The 14042-nt window shown below is 40.7% G+C and overlaps 1 protein-coding gene across 2 annotated transcripts; it reads right to left on the bottom strand.

The window, feature by feature from the left end:
• Window positions 1-205: 205 nt before the first annotated feature.
• Window positions 206-6674, bottom strand: LOC145588037 (uncharacterized). 2 transcript variants are annotated; one of them, XM_081644674.1, is made up of 6 exons: window positions 6485-6674; window positions 6256-6360; window positions 1943-2199; window positions 1580-1670; window positions 594-705; window positions 206-493 (listed from the first exon to the last, which is right to left on the bottom strand). In XM_081644674.1, the coding sequence occupies exons 2-6, from the start codon at window positions 6258-6260 to the stop codon at window positions 440-442; spliced, it is 519 nt and encodes a 172-aa protein (XP_081500800.1). In that variant the 5' UTR covers window positions 6261-6360; window positions 6485-6674; the 3' UTR covers window positions 206-439. The 2 variants fall into 2 exon arrangements, with proteins under 2 accessions (XP_081500800.1, XP_081500801.1); XM_081644675.1 differs by having other exon boundaries at window positions 594-660; window positions 6485-6671.
• Between the last annotated feature and the right edge of the window lie 7368 nt (window positions 6675-14042).

The following is a 14042-nucleotide window of genomic DNA, read 5'->3' as shown; positions in this document are numbered from 1 at the left end:
AACTCTTCTATGCGACTATGCCACTATAATCTCAAATCAAATTGTATTTATAGGTAACCTTCCATGTTTGAAATGTTCCAAGCTTTCAACTTTCATTTCATAATTCAAACTGGTTATTATGAAAGAGATGGGAGTAATTAAATATCATAATGATTTTGGTCTCTCACAAAGCCAGAAGCTTCAGTTCGAAGAACAATTGAGCAGATTCAAGCAAAAGATGATTCATATGAATAAACAGCAGCAAGTTCCATTAGTTAAAAAACCCAGTTACAGCACATGAGGAAACCTAAATAAGCATTATGAAAAAGTCGCGACAATGGTACAAATGAAGTTTATCCCCCAAATGCATTTCTATCTTTTCATCTCAGGCAATTAGCTCACAATAAGTGGGTTTGTCACTTGATGCTACTACCTACCCAGATCTCGGCTTCACCAGACGTCAGTCATACATCCCTTCCTGCTCCCAGATATCTACAAGAAAATCTACCATTTCCTGGAAAAGTGTTGACAGAAATGAAGTTAGCCAAAAGGATTTGTTATCATTACACAGTTTCCAAGCCATTAAAAAGAAAATCATGAAGAATATGGCTTACTGCGAGAGGTACTGGCTGACCAAACGGCTTGTTACTTCCAAGTAAGCTCTCATAAGTTGCGTTCCAACTGCAAGAAGGCCAGAACGAATCAAGTACGTTGAAATCATGGTTGCTGACAAGATCAAAGAAATGGGGAAAAAAAAGGGGGAAATTAAAAACAATTCAAAGGATGCAAAAGAAAACAAATGATGACTATTGGTACGGATAAATATCCTTACAGACAGCATTACGCAGCAAGAAGGAAAGGATATGGCTGCTCTGCACATATGGACCAAGAGGCAGCAACCCCCCAAACAAACAGGCAAGGCAAGGCCATAAACAAAAGCAATCATTCTCCCTCCTAGCTTTACTAAACGAACACTACCATAAGCATTAACATTTTTATTATGCTTGTAGAAAACTAGTTATTAATATTGAACGTCAAACATCATGAAAATAGAAAACCCAGTGTCACACTCCACCCTAGATCTTACAAGATACTTCAAAAGATAGGTTCCACACACCAAGTAATTTTATCCAGTTAGAAAAGCTCTTTTTGCTCCACCAAAACCTGCTGATCCCTTTGCTTACTAACTTATGCCGAACCTCTCTTTGCAGACCTCCTTTCCCCATATATCTATAGAAAGTTTCATACCGACATGTTTGACAGGATCCACACCTTTCAAGCAATAATCCACATTTTCAAACACTAATAAAATCCCTCTTTTTATTATAACTGGCTCCCAAAGATTTTTTTTTTTTTTTTTCCCCCCAATATTTTGCACAAGCTATTGACCCTCTGCTTCAAAATTAAACCTTTCAAAAGATTAAATTATATAGTGAAACAACCCTTTAAAAGTCAATAAATGTAGAACAGGCACACCTTCACTAACTTAGGACAGGAAGCATACTCAGATACATCAAAGAAAACCAGAACAAATTACCATACAATTTGCAAAATGCAGAGCTAGTAATTTTACAGATTCAAAACAATATAGTCAGCCAACCTTATTTTTGGATCACGAACTTGCTGCCCTTTATTATTTTGATTTTTATTATCTACCCAGCGTTGCCTGGTCTGGTTCCAGAGATGGAGACCTGCCAACAACATATTAGAAAAAGTGAGAATGAATATACAAGGAATTCAAGTGAGGTCTTGTTAGATTTGGGACAATATTAACTTAATTAAATTTTTACCGTTACATATTACAGATATTTATAGGGTTTAAATTGGGAACCGTAAACCCCCCTAATGTTGCAATATTAAGGGAACAAAGGAAGTTCATCTAGATCAGACCAATCAATAGCGTAATTATATCATACATAAATCTCAGCTTAAAGATTAAATGTTTACTGCAGTTTGAACTTGCCATGATTTACAAATTCAGAAGGCGGATTGGAGCTGCTGACACCAGCAGGTGTATCAGGGGCTTGAAAGGATGCGTTGATTGAAGATAAGCTTCCTTGTGACTGCATTGCACTGTTGTCCATATCACCCACACTTGTGGTCCAATAATCCCTGGAAATACTGGGTGCCCTTCTCTCTTGACCTTGGTTTATAACGCCCTTTGGACACTCATCCAAAGATGCTATTGACTCAGGCTTAATAAAACATGCAAGGCAACCACTGCTCTGTTACAAAACATATATGCTGTTAGAAATCAATCACATTTGGCTAACATAATGGCACAGAAAACATTAAAGCCAAAAGCCAATTGTCATCAAGAGTATCAATGTATACATAAGCCTTTAAAAAATTATAAGAGGAGCTTTCAGATGGATAAAATATATATATATATCAAGCCAGTATTCAAAAAGGTTAATGGGATCGAAATCTGGCTTGATGCTATCAGCAATTAGAACATTCCAGCTATTAGACGAACCTAAGAACTCTAAAAAGAGAAACCCACCAACAAAAAAATTTCTAAAATTCAACTTTCTTGCCGACATGTTTGTAACCCCTCAGTTGTTTTCCATTGGCTTATCAAATCAGCATATGTCAGCAGCAAAGTGCTTGTCAGCATCTTAACTGGGATCATCCCCTGCAACAAAGAATGAATAGAGCACCTGTATAGCATACATTAGAATCTCATCCCAATATGTCAAACCCATATACTTTCTCATCAGGAATTCACTTGCTACCTAGAAAGTAGGTCAAGTTGAATAAGACTGATGTGCGTAAACGTAGTTATGCCAGTTGCCAAAGTTTACTAGAAAACCTGTAGTAACCCTGCCCCCCAATTGAACTATAGATTTCATCTCTAACAACATGATATACAGGCCTATAAAGATGAGCTACAAAGGGCTCTACCTTCCACCATTCTCTTACACTTCTTCACCCCCTTTTCTTCTCTCTCCTTGTTTTAGCTCTCTAAATTTTGCTTTTGAATCAGCCTGCAGCGAGTCTCTTTTAGATGGGATTAATCTATATCAAACAATTGAGAAAATTTATCATCTATGTAAATTTAAGTTATATGAGCTAGAAGTTAGTACATTAAACAATGGTATATTAGATGAATGATATAGTGTGTTTAAAACAATGGACCACAAAGTCCTCTGACCATTGTGTCCATCATTCTTTACATGGTTAAGAAGCATCCTTGGCTCCGCGAAAAAAGATCCACGAGGTATCATTAAAAGGCGATCAAGCACACTACTCTAATCCATTACCCCCCAACCTATATAATGATTCTCATAGTTTCTATTATGTCTCTCTAAGCACAAATCTCAGCAAAAGGCCGAAAAAGCTGAGTGATATGACTAATATCTGATGAACACTTCTCCAAGATTTCTCTCACATAGTGTTTGGATAGAATTTTTGGGAGGAAAGGGAGGGGATGGAAGGTAAAGGAAGGGAAGGTGAAGGAAGGGTAATGGTGAAGAAAACAAAATCCCTCATTTAGATAATAGAGAAAATAAAAGAAGAGAGAGTGAGGGAATTTGCTTGTTCTTGTGAATTTTTCCCATTCAATTTTTCAAATCAATAATTCACATATCAAAATTTCAAATATAAAATTCTGGAAAAATTTCTGAAAATTGATTTTTGAAAATCAAAACAAAATTTTTCTGAATGTTGATTTTAGAAAAATGACATATTTTCTAAAAATTAATTTTCGTATATTAAAAATCCTTTTATATTCCAGAAAATCGATTTTTAAGAACCATAACTCAATTTTCTGAAACTTGATTCATGAAAATAAAAACCAAATTTCATGAAAAATCAATTTTTGTAAATCAAAACCAAAAATTTAGTATCACAACATTTGAAATTTTTATACTTTGAAATCAATATCAGAAAACAATATTTCTTAAGATCGATTTTTTTATTAAGAGAAGAAAAGTTTGGATATGGTGGCAATTGATGCGGTGGACATGGCGGCGGAAGATGACATGGCCTGTGGACTGTGGTGGAGGCTACAAACAGTAGTGCTGGAGAGATTGGTACAGTTTTCCTTCCAAATCTTCTCTAATTTGGAAAGATTTGTTTCTTAATTGTGGAAGGAAATAATTTCCTTCCATTTTTCTTCCTCCCAAATCCCTCACCTCCCATTTTTGCTATCCAAATGGAGGAAAACTCATCCCTTCCTTTCCCTCCCCTTTCCTTCCCTCCATTTCTCTCCATCCAAACAAGCTGTTAATCCTAAGATAAGGGTCATGCAGATGTGCAAAGAGCGATGGCAAACAAACCATTGTATCTCAAAATTACTCGATAGCATGAGGAATTTAGTTCAAGATGGAATTCAATTTATTATTTCCTCACAAAGATGTCCTTAAGCATCAAGTTACCAAGAGCAAATTTTCCAATATAAACCAAAATATTCCACATCCTGCACATCAATATCAAACACTTTGATTTTGCTATTATAAAAATAAATGAATTTTATACATAGAACTTCTACATGTGGAAGCATACTTGGGTTTAACCATCTCTTTACCCAGTTCCATGTGTCTCAATCCTCTCAAACTCTATCACAGGTGTCTCTCCAACTGAAGAATGTTCCCCGTCATTAACATGCACATCATCAAAGAGATGAGATTTCAGTATTTCACCCAATAACAAAACAGCAATTCCCAGGGTCCTTTGTACCTCATTCAATATCCACCTCCTCCATCCAGAATCTTTTTAATCAGTTAATCCAACTACATCCCTTTTAGGTTAACCACTGAGTGTGACTGACATAGTTGCAGAATAATGCCGTAACATTGCCAATTCTATTCACTTAGCTACAATTGGGAAACTTTTAATACTTATTGAACTTTGCACTTCAAACCAAGATAAGATTATTCCAGTAATGTGCAAGAGGCCTAATTACAGTTTAAACTCCAGAATCAGGCAATGAATCATTGTGTTTCCTTTATTCTCATAGCTTTACAGTTTATACTAGGATAAGTCCAGCATAAGCAGCCAGCTCCATAAAGCATAGACCACATAATCCACCAAAATGCTACAGTTTGTTTGGTTGATAAACACAATCAAAAAGGAAGTAAAATGAACCAAAAGAATGAGAAAAGCAAATAAAAGGAAGAGTAGAGAGGTCACTAGGTAGCATTTCTATCAAGTGTCTCATTGGTTGGAGCCAAAAGGATTCCTTTGTCTGCTTAGCTAATAGTAACGAACGTGATAGGATATAAAGAGGACAAATGCTACCGATATTCTTTCAATCCAATTCCCAATCTACGAGTGCTTCTTAAGGATATCTACATATCTTCACTTCCCTCTTTTACCTTTTTCTAACAATTAATGTAACCAAAGTCTTCCTTTACTTCTGTTTCCATCCAAATTTTCCCAATCAAACAAAGATCTAAATTCAAACATCAAGGAAGCTGAAGATCAAGAAAAATCATTTATTCACAAATAACAATCCTCCTTCCCACATCCAAGAGCCTTGACAGTTGATATCTAACCTACATCCATGAGCATACGTAAAGTAACCTAAATTGTTATTTCCTCAGTCAAGACAATTACTTGATATCACTATTTCAATTCCGTAAATACTAAAAGTCAAAAAGTGGGAACAGTACCACCAGTCGCAAACAATTAATCATCATATGAGCTAAGTAAAGTAACCTAAATTGTTATTTCCTCGGTCAAGATAGGTACTTGATTAAAATGTCACAATTTTAAATCCCTCGAATAACTAAAAGTAGATAATTTGGAGATAACCATTTCCACCAATTGCAAACAATCCATCAACATATGATAATCTTACACATTTTTAGCTTTCCAACAGTATCTTATCCCATCAAAATCCTCATATAGTTCCAAAACTTCCTTTCTCACTACATAAATTGAGCCAATTTTTAATTTTTACTATCAAACAGTATTGTTACCTTATCAGAATACAGGATAAGAACCCTAAAGGTGACTTTTTTACACTCATAAATCACATCTATAATGTGGAACCCAAATATAATACAAACCAAAAACCCCTTAACTTTTCATTCAATAAAATCAAGTAAGTGCAGAACAAAAAGCTCTTCTTCTACATGAAAGTTGCACATTATATATTCATCAGTCCATTAAACTAGCATCCATAAAACCAAGTAATTGCAGAACAAAAAGAGGTATATTTGCATTATAAATTATCAATCAATCATGCACTACATTGGCAAACATTTATACAAAATTTAATCAGAAATACTATCAAAACCCATTAAATAGATTTATAGAAGAAGAACTTACCCCATTCAAACAAGAATAAATTCACAAAACCAAAGATTTTGCTAGATAATTCCAGATTTTTCTGACAACATTGGTTGATTCCAGGAAGGCCCAGATCACAAAGCCCTGAAAAATCCCAAAAACCCCATCTCAGAAAACCAATCAAAAATAAAATAAAATAAAATATATAAATAAATAAAAAACTAAAAAAAATTAGCAGAAAAAAGAGATCAAGGAGATAGAAATTGACCTGAGGTAAAGAAGGACTATGAAATCAGTGGAAAAGCGCTTCCTGGAATCAAGTATTGGTTTGTCTGAAAGAAGATGAATGGGGTGGTTCAATGAAGAAGCTTGATTTGCCCTTTTCTTAGCTCCCCTGCTCCTGTTCTTCTGTAGCAGATTGTATGAAGAGAGAGAGAAACCCAGAAAAAAAGGGAGAAAGAGGACGAAGAGAAATGTGATCACGGGCCCGCCTTTGATGAATGGATGGGGCCTTATGTTAGGTGCCCGACACTTTTCTTGATCGCGTAATTTCACGATCAAGGGTAGAGCGTAATTCTAGATGGTGTCTTATAGGCTAATAAGTTCAGATAAGATATTTAGGGCATGTTCTGATTATAATGAAGAGAACAGGCTCTAACTTTTTTTTTTTCCAAAAATTTGCAATATTTTTGCAGCTTGCATTTTAGAGAGAGTATATATGGTAAAGGAATAAGATAAACGCATACATGTTATCTTACAAACGGGTTTGTTTGGCAATTGGATGCTTGATGATTTTCTAATTGATTCAATCAATGGTTTGTATAATTTTATTGACTTATTATATCTGTTGTTTGACTGTTGGCTCTTAATAAATACGTTTGGTAAAGTTGGTTGTTAGTTTTTGGCTGTTTTATATAAAACTAGTGTGTGTCCCGACAAATGCCCCGAATTGGTAGTTTGTACTTTGTACTTTAATTTGATAATTATGTTTAACTTTTTGTATATCTAGTGTGTGATGTGGGCGTTGTCTCGGATGTTACAGTTTTTTTACCTTACATGTATTTATTTTCTAATATTGTGAAAAATAAATATATTAAATAACCTCTAAATTGAAAGAAATATATAATGTTAATTATGTGAAATTTAAAACACTAATAAAAGTTGGTTGAAATGGTATGTGTGTAACTTTTATTTGTTGGAGGTTGCGGGTTTAAATCTAGATCAAACCATAATTTATCTATTTTCTTAAATGAAGTTGCACGCTTACATAACGCATGTACTTTGAATAGTGACATGGTGTCATATACATTGAAGAGTGCCATGTGGCACCATTCCTTTAAAAGGAACGCCTTTTAATATATAGCATAGAATAGATATAGATTATCTTTTAAGGACATTGGGAAGAGGAAGGTGATGGGGTGTAAATCAGGATAAAATGTAATTAGTATTTAGTAACAATAACACTTTGTTTGGATTGAAAGAAAGGGAAAAGAAGGGAAGAGAAATTGAGGGATAGATAATCTCTTATTTGGATAGCAAATGAGGAAGAAAGAGAATTGGAGGGGAAAGAAATGGAGGGATAGAATAGCAAGAAATTGATTTCTTCAACAATGGAGAGATTTGGAAGAAAAACTCTTCATTCTTCCCTCCCCTTCCCTTCCCCTCCCTTCCCTTCCCACCCCTTCTCCTCCCTCCCCTTCTTTTCCTTCCCCCTAATCTATCCAAACACACTGTAAAAACCAATGCAAAAAAGCCACTCTTACGCTTTTGACGAAAAAATCGAGTTTTTAGCTAAAGAAAAAGTCACACCAAACATATAGAAATGGTTGTTTGATTTTAAAAAAAAATGTCATGAGACTAAAAAGCTAAGAACAAAACAAGTACAGAGTATAAGATAAAATTATTACTAATAAGATAAGATAAATAATCTTCGAATGAGCAGTCTTCGAATGAGAAGACTATACCTTAGTTTGTTAGTCACCTTAAAAGATAAAACTTTCTTTGTAATGGCTTTACAAAATTCACAATGTTTGGGTACAATTTATCTAATTGGGCCTAGTTCATAAATGATTCAATTCTAAGCCCAAGGTCCAAGGTTCAACTCTCCAATTCATGTCAAATCAAAATCAAGTCAAGGTCCAAGCCCATTTGACTCAGGCCCATTCTTCCATTTATGCAAAGGTATAAAAGCCATCAATTGTACCATTTATTATTCATTCCCATATAGCCTCAAGCAATTAATACTCTTGCATAGCTACTTCTCTCTACACACTGTACTGACTTTGACATCGGAGGGGCCTTTCTCGGCACAACCCCCGAGGCTAGTTTACGTGTGTTTGCTGTGCAGGAAACCCTCGGCCCAACACCAATTGGACCGAGCCCAGTCTCCAGCCACCTTAGAAGAACCTTGCCGAAGGTCCCATTGTTTTACCCGAAACAATTTGGCGCCGTTTGTGGGGAGGACTTTCAAAAAATCTTTAATCCAATCTCAATTGTTCTACCTGAATCCTAGTACCAATGGCTAAGAATCGCAAGAACAAGAAATCGGAAAGCGGCCCTTCTCCATCGCAGTTGAGCCGAATGACACCGGGGAAGAGGCCCTTGGACCCTCCTTCTCCGTCGCCACCACCCTCCAGTTCGGAGGGGGCATCCCAAGGGAGATCCCAATCTCCCTCCATTCACTCTCAGCACCAGACGAGTCCTCCTCGGTCCAATGCTAAAAATTAGTCCAACAACAGGACTTAATCCAATGCTCGGAGCCAGCCTTTGAGCATCCATTCTCACTCTCATTCCCAAACGAGGACACCTTTGACGGTGCTCAACTCGGAAGAGGTAGCGAGAGCCCTGGCGGTATTCATGGACGCCATGAGGGCCCAAAACTTGCCACCTCCACGCGACCGAACACCTCCGCAAACCAGGAATCAGCGGAGGAGGCTCGGCCAGGAGGGGGGAAACCCTCCTCCTTCAGGGAGCTGGCAGATGAATGGGAGGAAGACACTTGGAAGACAGAGCGAGAAATAAAAAGGAACTCGCACTACTTCAAGGAATCTGACACCCAGCTCACCCAGAGCAAGACTAACAAAAGCAACAGTTCTGCCTCTCGGCCAGACACTGTCGCCGAAGCGTCCTCAACCGCCTCGGTTACAGGGAGCCGAGTGTGCACAGTCGCCTCTCCTTCCTTGGAGCCGAGGCCAGCCTTCTACCGAGGAACGAAAACCACTTCTACCTCTCTTAGAGGGCAGAGCGCGGTTCCTCTGGCCAGAAATAAAGGCAAGGCCGTGATGCTTCCTACCATTTCTCCATTCAAGCAATGGATTCTAGAAGAGCATGGGCCGACGGTTAAAATCCCGTCGCACATCACTTATGATGGGACTTCGGATCCGAAGGACCATATTGCCTCTTATGAGGGGAATATGCACCTGTGCCCCAGATCCGAAGCGACCTGGTGCAAATATTTTCCCACCACTCTCAAGGGGGTCGCGCAAGCGTAGATCTCCAAGGGAGTAAAGGAAGGCTCCATAACTGGGTGGGATGATCTATCCACCAAGTTTAAGAGCAAGTTTTCTACGGCAAATCGCCGAGAGAAGACAACGGCAGAGCTCATGGCCTGCACCAAGGGGAGGTCGAAAGCCTCCGGGACTACCTGACTCGCTTTAGCAACGAGTCATCCATCATTTCTCGGCTGGATCAAGGGTTGGCCGTTTTTGCCCTTTAGCACGGCCTTCAGACTAGACCGTTCTCCGACTTCATGGTCATGAATTCACCTTAGACCTTGGAGGAGGCACTGAGCGCTTTGGATAAGTTCATCCGAGCCGAACAGTGAAACAAAACAAAAACCCAACCTCAAACTGGGGGCGGGAAACAAAAACAACAATCGACCGAATGCCAAGGCCAGAAGTCGAAAGGAAAGGCGAAAGCCTCTGAACAATCTTCGGCCAACGAGTTGAAGAAGGACAAATATGCGCCTCGCTTGGGCAGATATGAATCATACACTCCGTTCGCCCTCCCCCGCGCTAAAATCTACAGCGTAACGAAAGGGGAGCAGAGTTACCGAAATCCGAGACCACTTCCCCAGTGGTACCAACAAAAAAATAAGAATCAGTGGTGTGAGTTCCATGAATCCCCGGGACACAACACTGAAGAGTGTATCCAGCTGAAGGATCAGATCGAGGATATGATCAGGAAAGGGTACTTTAAAAAATATATCGCGGATCACCGCGAGAAAAAAGAAGCTGAGAAGTCCGAAAAAGACTCTCGGCAAGAAATTGACTTCCATCGGAAGAACAACAACAAAGCTTCGGAGGAAAACTTTGCCCCGATACATGTTATTTCGGGAGGAACATGTTCTCGGAGGGAACACAAGCGTCACCTTAAAGCTCTGACCCACCAGGTGAACAATGCTGATATCCAGCCACCCCATTCGCCGGTGCCGAACATGACGTTCACATCCGCCGACTGCCGGGGGGTGACGTACTCTCATGAGGACCCGTTGGTGATCATCGCCACGGTGGCCAACCACGACGTCAGTCGAGTCCTCGTCGACGGTGGTAGCGGAGCAAACATTTTGTTCCGAAAGGCCTACAATTAGATCAAACTGAAGCCCAAGCACCTCACGCCGGTACCCTACCCGGTATCCGGATTCAACGGGTCTTCAACTTATCCTGACGGGAAGGTTACACTTCTTGTCACCATCGACCGCGGCGAAGCAGCCAGGAACGTCATGACCGAATTCTTGGTCATTGATACTCCTTCAGTGTACAACGTGATTGACCTATGATTCACGAGATTCAAGGGGTAGTCTCAACGTATCATCAGATGATGATCTATATTTCAGAAGTTGGCTACCCCAAAAGAGTTGAGGGCAGCCAAAAGGAAACCCGAAGGTGCAATTACCTCAAGCCATCCAATAGTCGTTCGGAGGACGATGACGAGGATGAGGAGGAGAAAGAAAAAGAGCCAAGCGCGAAGAAGCCGAAAGGCCTAAGTGCTTCGGTCCAAGGTTCTCTGGCCAAAGAAAAGCGGTCAGAGAAAGAAAAGACTGGTTCTTCATCTGAGCCGAACGACTTAGAGAGCCAGCCGAAGAAAAAATCTGGGACGCCAGCTGATATTGACAGCAGGCAGATGAAGAAGAATCCGGCCCCAAAACAATGGAGCTGGATCAGCAGACTGAAACGGTCGAGTTGACCGAAAGAGAAGCTAAAAATGTGTCACAATCGGGCTGGATCTTGACCCACAAGTCCGCGTTGAGCTCATCCAACTCCTTCGGGACAAACGAGATGTGTTTGCTTTCTCGGCAGCTGACATGCCCGGGATAAGCCCAAACCTCATCTCTCACAAGCTTAACGTCGACCCCTTGTGTCGGCCAGATAAGCAAAAGAAGCGGAATTACTCCGCAAGCCAGAACCGAAACATCGCAACCGAAGTCAAAAAGCTGCTGGATGCGGGCTTCATCGAACCATGTTAGTATCTTGAGTGGCTGGCTAATGTGGTGATGGTTCAGAAGGCAAATGGCACCTGGAGAATGTGCGTTGACTTCACGAACCTAAATAAGGCTTGTCTGAAGGATTCTTATCCCTTGCCGAGGATCGATCAGCTAGTTGACTCGACACTTGGCCATGCCTTGCTTAGTTTCATGGACGCATTCTCGGGGTATCATCAGATCTTCATGCACCCCGACGACCGAGCAAAGACGGCATTTGTCACGAACGCCGGGGTGTACAATTATAAAATGATGCCCTTCGGATTGAAAAATGCGGGGGCAACTTATCAAAGGCTGGTGGATCAGGTCTTCGCTGATCAGAAAGGCCGAAACATGGAAGTTTATGTTGACGATTCCATCGTCAAAAGCAAAAAAGATCAAGACCATGTTAAGGACCTGGCTAAAACCTTTGCCACCTTAAGGAAGCACCAAATGAAGCTGAATCCGAAGAAGTGTGTCTTTGGCGTGAAATCTGGGAAATTTCTCGGCTTCATGGTCAGCAAAAAAGGGATTGATGCCAATCCCGCAAAGGTGCAAGCAGCGCTCGATCTTCTCGAGCCGAAAACAAAGAGGGACGTTCAGCGGCTTACCGGAAGAATGGCAGCCCTGACAAGGTTCATCTCTAGAGTTTCGGACAAGGGGTTACCTTTCTTCAAAGCCCTGAAGCTCCCAAAAACAAAAGATCTTGTCTGGGAAGACGAGCAAAAAGAAGCTTTCAAGCAGCTCCGAGAGCACCTGGCTCAACTCTCGACGCTGGCTTGCCCAGTTGAAGGAGAACCCCTGTACTTGTACGTAGCTGTCAGCCCAGCCACTATCAGTGCGGTGCTGCTGAGGGAAGAAAATAAAGTTCAACAGCCGATCTACTTCGTCAGCCATACTCTGCCAGAATCCGAGACTCGCTACCCTCTACTCGAAAAAGTTGCATTTGCAGTAGTGGTAGCTGCTCGGAAGCTGAGACCCTATTTTGATTGCCATCAAATAGTGGTCCTAACTGATCAGCCGCTGGAAAAAGTCCTCGGAAAAGTTGAAAAATCCGGTAGGTTGGCCAAGTGGGCTTTTGAGCTCACTAAGTTCAGCATCAGCTACCGACCGAGAGCAGCCATCAAGGCTCAAGCTCAAGTGGACTTCCTAGCCGAATGCTCGTACCAGGAGACGCTAGACTAAGAAAAGAAAGTTTGGACCGTTTTTACGGATGGATCCTCCACCGTAAATGGTTCGGGGGCATGGGTAGTGATAACCTCTCCCGAAGGCAAATCCTTTGAGTATGCACTCAAATTCTCTTTCAAAGCTTCGAACAACGAAGCCGAATATGAGGCGGCAGTTGCTGGCCTAGAGTTGTGCATCTCTTTGGAAGCCGAATATGTCTGTCTGAAGACAGATTCTCAACTAGTTGCGTATCAGATCAGAGGTGACTATGAGGCCAAAGAGTCCTCAATGATAGCCTATTTTGCCAAGATCAAATCAGTCATCGCAAAGTTGAGAACTTTTGAGGTTCAGCTGATCCCAAGGGGTCAGAATGCTCAAGCCGACGCACTCTCCAAACTTGCTAGTTCAACTCTCACTGAGCTGAACCAATCTGTTTATGTGAAAGTGCGCCGAGAAAGAAGTGTCAACGAAGCACCTGAAGTGTGCTGCGTTGACCAGGAACCAAGCTGGATGGATCCCATCCTAGCCTTCAAGCTTCGGGGAGAAATTCCCGAAGATAAAATATTAGCCTCCAAGATGAAGCGAACCAACTCAAGGTTCATTGTCTTCAGAGGGGAGTTTCTGAAAAAATCCTTCTCACCCCCATTACTAAAATGTGTGGGCCCAACAGATGCTGATTACATCCTTCGAGAAATTCACCTCGGCATCTGCGGGAACCACATTGGGGGAAGGACCTTAGCTCACAAAGCATTGAGGGTCAGATACTACTGTTCCACCATGATCTCAGACGCTATGGAGCTGTTTAGAAAGTGTGAAAAATTCCAAAAATTCGCACAAGTTATCCATCAGCCAACTAGAGACCTTCAGCCGATCCTGAATCCGCTTCCGTTTGCCCAATGGGGGCTGGATATCTTGGGTCCCTTTCCAGATGCTCCCTACCAAAAAAGATGGTTGATAGTCGGCATAGACTATTTCAGCAAATGGATTGAGGCCGAAGCAACTTCGAATATCACAGAGCAAACTGTCAGCAAATTTATCTGGCAGAATATCATCACTCGCTTTGGTGTTCCAAAGGTTTTTGTTTTTGATCATGGAAGGCAATTTGATAATTTGCCGCTGAGACGTTATACTGACCAGTTTGGCATCAAGTTGGCGTACTCAGCAGTATGTCACCCGCAAAGTAATTGTCAAGCCGAAGCTG

This window comes from Chenopodium album, chromosome 17, assembly GCF_948465745.1.
Source record: "Chenopodium album chromosome 17, dcCheAlbu1.1, whole genome shotgun sequence".
In the NCBI taxonomy this organism is placed as follows: domain Eukaryota; kingdom Viridiplantae; phylum Streptophyta; class Magnoliopsida; order Caryophyllales; family Amaranthaceae; genus Chenopodium; species Chenopodium album.
The sequence above is the reverse complement of the archived record's forward strand: the minus strand, read 5'-3'. Positions and strand labels throughout refer to the sequence as shown.

Coding starts and splice junctions, on each gene's coding strand:
- LOC145588037 (XM_081644674.1), bottom strand. Junction 1,671..1,942: donor TTCTGAATTTGTAAATCATG/GCAAGTTCAAAC, acceptor TGTTGTTGGCAG/GTCTCCATCTCTGGAACCAG. Junction 706..1,579: donor GTTCGTGATCCAAAAATAAG/GTTGGCTGACTA, acceptor TGATCTTGTCAG/CAACCATGATTTCAACGTAC.